This window comes from Galeopterus variegatus, unplaced genomic scaffold, assembly GCF_000696425.1.
Source record: "Galeopterus variegatus unplaced genomic scaffold, G_variegatus-3.0.2 Scaffold3751, whole genome shotgun sequence".
Classification (NCBI taxonomy): Eukaryota; Metazoa; Chordata; class Mammalia; order Dermoptera; family Cynocephalidae; genus Galeopterus; species Galeopterus variegatus.
The window spans coordinates 180,963-185,866 of NW_007729862.1; the positions used below are offsets into that span (position 1 = coordinate 180,963).

The following is a 4,904-nucleotide window of genomic DNA, read 5'->3' on the forward strand; positions in this document are numbered from 1 at the left end:
ACTACATTGTACATGATAAATTAAAATTTTTTTTTTTCCTTTTTGTTTTTTTTCATGTCCGGCAACGGATCGCAACCCTCAGTGTCGCATCCACACCTCGCTCAGCCAGTGAGCGGGAACCGGTCTGTACGTGGGATCCGAACCCTCGGCGGGAGCGCCACCGCGCTCCCAAGCGGTGCACTGTAGCAGTGCGCCACCGGGCCGGCCCAACAATCCATAATTTCTGTACAGATTGTAAATAAGCAACAATAACGAATAATAACACTTTGTAAATAGTAAGGCTTTTTATTAGGCATTTGTAGAAAGTAATTGTATATAATCAGGTATTGAGGAAAAAAGAAATAAAGAAGCTTCCTCAAGTTGTTAAAGTTTGCAGCAGTGAGTGGGAGTTAAAATCCAATATTCAATTTCTTTTTTATTTCCTTTTTAAAAAAATTTTAATTTAGGGCCGGCCCGATGGCGCACTGCTACAGTGCGCCACTTGGGAGCGCAGTGGCGCTCCCGCCGAGGGTTCAGATCCCACGTACAGACCGGTTCCCGCTCACTGGCTGAGCGAGGTGTGGATGCGACACTGAGGGTTGCGATCCGTTGCCGGACACGAAAAAAAACAAAAAGTAAAAAAAAAATTTTAATTTATCATGTACAATGTAGTATATAGGGAGTTTCATGTCCCTTTACCAATTCCTCTGAATACTCAATTTCTAATACTTGCCAAACAGGTATTAAAGGACTTCATTGTTTGCAAAGTTGATTATTGGCCAAATTTGCTACATTTTTCTATATCTCCTATGAGATTAGAAGATTTCTTCTTCTTCCTAATATTTCAGGAAATCATCTGCTTCCAAGACAGCACAGAATGGAACACAACAGTTATCTCATACCAGTGCCTCCTTAGTTAGTGGAAACGAAGTAGGAAAGAACCTGGGAGGTGATGTAGAAAATGAAGAATCCTTAATGCCAATGATAATGCCAAACACCTTCATAGATGCAAAGGTACTCTGAGCCAAGAAACGGATTTGCTGCATAATTCTTCCCTCCATTTACCTTTTATGTGTAAAATTTGCTTACCAAAAAGTTACATGTTGATATATTATATCCATACTTTTCTTAATGAAATGTAAAAAATACACAATTTTTCACCCAGATTCTCCTTTACATATAATATTTGGGGAGAAGAAGATGGGGATAGGTGAAGGGTAAAGAATAAATAATGAAAGAGATATAGAAAAAAGTGAGAAGGTAGCATAAATCCAATTCAATGGGATTATATGAAGCAAAAGTGTCTTAAATAAGGTCACCATAGTCATTAGTCTATATTTTGTATAATTTGGACTACCCTGTATTTACTGGGAGAACAATTTTTTATTAATCCATTTTACACTTACTTTGGTTGATTGTTGAACTGAATTGATCATCAGAACATCCCAGGTATGAATGACATTTTTTAAAATATGGAGTATCTATGTACTCGTAGGTACCTCAAGTCTTTCCCTTTACAGCCCAAGGAGGATGGGTATAGAAAAGAAATGTCATTGGAGGATGTTACTTCATACACTTTCCAGTATATTTAATAATACTACAGTGGTAAACTTTATGAATACCAACTTAAAGTTATTTTTCGTCACATTGCAACATTAGATATTATACGTTATTACAATAGCTCCCTCCCATAACCAATGTGCTATAAATCAGGTGTCAGCAAACTGCAGCCCAGCCCAGGTCAGCACACAGCCTGTTCTTGTTTGGCCACCCTCTGAGCTATGAATATTTTTTACATTTTTAGAGAGTTATTTAAAAAAAAGAAAATGTGACACAATCCGTATGTGGCTTGCAAAGCCTAAAATATTTACTATCTGGTACTTTGCAGAAAAAGATTTCCAAACCCTGCTATAGATTATTTTCCCCCAACTCTTCCCTAAAATTTAGAATAACAAAAATATAACAAAATTTCAGGGAATTTTTGTGTTGAATTTTATACAATTTTACTTAACAGACACAATCTACTTGTACCTAGCACAGTGCTATGTACAATTTATATTATGGGTAAAAAATGATGAATTGATGTTTTGCTACTTTCATTGTCTTTTTTGTTTGCTACCTAATTATTTAGTTTTTACTTTCTAATATGAATTAAGCCGTTCAATTTATTTGAAGTCAACGTAAAACATTAAAACCTAAAATGTTTAAATAAGCATAAAAAGTACTAAAATATACTGTGGTTCTGTTATTACTAGTTTGGAAGTAGACATGAGAAAGGCTAGGGGAGAAGCAGAGTTGGGAGGAAGATATGGAAAAAAAAAAAAAAAAGGAATGATGAATTGATGTTTTGCTACTTTCATTGTCTTTTTTGTTTGCTACCTAATTATTTAGTTTTTACTTTCTAATATGAATTAAGCCGTTCAATTTATTTGAAGTCAACGTAAAACATTAAAACCTAAAATGTTTAAATAAGCATAAAAAGTACTAAAATATACTGTGGTTCTGTTATTACTAGTTTGGAAGTAGACATGAGAAAGGCTAGGGGAGAAGCAGAGTTGGGAGGAAGATATGGAAAAAAAAAGGAAGAATCTAAACTGAAAGGAGGCAGAGAGTGGAGGTCTGAAGTGAAGGAGGGCAGTAGTTTGGAGGACGTCTCTCCCAATTCCCTTGCGTTAGCTCAAGAGTTGATATTTCACCTATTGCCATGTTGTTGAGAATATGTGGGCCAATTACCTTTTTTTCTCCCCAACTGCTTTTAAATATTTTTAAGCATGCAGAAAGGTTGAAAGAATAATGTAATCACTATACAAATAATTTGTTGATATCTTGTTATAATTCCTCATCTCTCTACTGTACTTTTTGTTTGCTGTACCACTTAAAAACAAGTTTGGGGATCACTATATTTCACCCCAAATACTTCAGAATAGATTAGATAGATAGATACATAGATAGATAGACAGATCTGTAAAGAATAAACCTGTTATATCATCTTGATCACTCACACGTACCCTGAATGTGTTCTGTGCTGCCTGTGTAAGCAAAGAAAGAGGGATGTCAGTGATCATTTTTTTTCTTTTAACATTTAAACATTTTGTGTACTACTTGTGATAAGCTGAAATCTATGATACGAGGATATTTACATTTCCCTTTTTATTTCCCCAGGGAGGAACTGACCTGATAATTAATAGCTATGGTCCTATAGTTAAAAACAACTCTAAGAAAAAGTGGCGTTTTTTCCAAGACTCTAAGAAGATGAAAATTGAGCAGGTAATCCACCTAAATAAGAAAAACCTTTGGCAATTCTTAGTATGTGAAATGATAACTTAAAACAGGAAAATGTAAATTAATGTTTTATTTTAATTTTTGTGTCCTTTCTGAACATGATTTTATTAATTTGGGGCATGACTCTATGAAGAGCTGTGATGAGTGATAACTGAAAGGACAATTGGAATGTTCTCAGAGCTGTGGTTGTCAGTGGGGAGTGGGAGCGGTGGGGAGAGGGATGGGGCAGGCACCTGCATCAGCATCACTGGAGCTTTGACGCATCACTGATATGCTCCCACCCCTATGTGGGAACCACTGATCTAGATAGTCCATTCAGGATGATGACTTTTTGCACATGTACTGGAACAGTTTACAATCTCATTGCTATCTTATCTGTTTTTGCCTAGCCTCAAAGAAGACGCATCACTGATATGCTCCCACCCCTATGTGGGAACCACTGATCTAGATAGTCCATTCAGGATGATGACTTTTTGCACAAGTACTGGAACAGTTTACAATCTCATTGCTATCTTATCTGTTTTTGCCTAGCCTCAAAGAAGATTTACTCAAGCCATCTGCTTTTACCAGCCAGGCACTACTGTATTAATCAGTGATGAAGACTCCCCCAGCTCCCCAGGTCAGACAACCAGCTTCCCGAGACCCTTTGGTGTTGCAGCCGATACTGAGCATTCAGCGAATAGTGAAGGCAGCCACGAGACTGGGGATTCTGGAAGGTTCTCCCATGAGTCCAATGATGAGATACACCTGTCCTCAGTAATAAGTACCACCCCCCCAACCTATAATTCTTTCACTGGCAGTGATTCAGGTGGGGATCCCATGATGAAGAAGTGTGAGGACCCTGCAGTGCCATTGGTTGCTGGGCAGACTTCCTCTTCAGGTCCACAGCCACCATCTCCCATCCTATGCTTTGAGAAAAATGATTATCCAATCTAGACAGTCCTGCTCAGGTATCCTCACCTGTAAATCTGTTCGAAGGACAATGAACAGGGAGCCAAAGCCTTTTGTGAAAATTTTGATGTCTTATTGGGTAGATCAGCCTTTTTTGAATGTGTTTTTTTTTTTTTTTAACTCACGTAATTTGAATGTTTCATTGTCAGCAATGTGAAAGGACAGTCAAGACGTTTGACTGTATTATAAAATATATCACTGGAGCAAGGGAAAGACTTTTGAAAGCCCCTTTGCTGACTATCTACCTCAGTTTGCCAAATGGCAGACTCTGAAGACAACTTTGTTACCTCATTTGTTGTTATAGTTTATCTCAGCTACATAACCAATGATACTTCCTAGTAGCATTTTGTTTTCATTGCTGTATGTGTAATGTGTGTGATCAAAGGAGTCATATAGGTAGGTGAGTAAGAATGTTTATCTGAAGCTCTGACTTTTAAAAACTTACGACACCTGCATGGTTTAGATAATTTAACCCCCTTGGCTCTGAGGACTGTTAAACCACTGAGAAGTGAAAAAGTGTGACTGTTTATTTTAATGAATGGCCAAAACAAAAATGTATATCTCTTTTGAGAACAGAACTATTCAGTAGTTTATAGAGAATAATATTGCTTAGAAGGCCTTTATGTTTTTGACATCAGAGCCTGAGTGCTGTATCTGCTACATCCCAAACCTCAACCTGCCTAGAGCCGTGC

The 4,904-nt window shown here is 37.3% G+C and overlaps 1 protein-coding gene across 1 annotated transcript in view; it reads left to right on the forward strand.

Annotated features, from left to right (window-relative positions):
• Window positions 1–4,649, forward strand: part of PRTG (protogenin) — a gene marked incomplete at its 5' end in the record, with an annotated part of 118,189 nt that extends 113,540 nt beyond the window's left edge. Inside the window, 3 exons of the mRNA XM_008585898.1 lie at window positions 828–993; window positions 3,142–3,246; window positions 3,793–4,649. Of these exons, the coding sequence (XP_008584120.1) occupies window positions 828–993; window positions 3,142–3,246; window positions 3,793–4,197 (676 nt within the window). The remainder of the gene's footprint in view (window positions 1–827; window positions 994–3,141; window positions 3,247–3,792) is intronic.
• Between the last annotated feature and the right edge of the window lie 255 nt (window positions 4,650–4,904).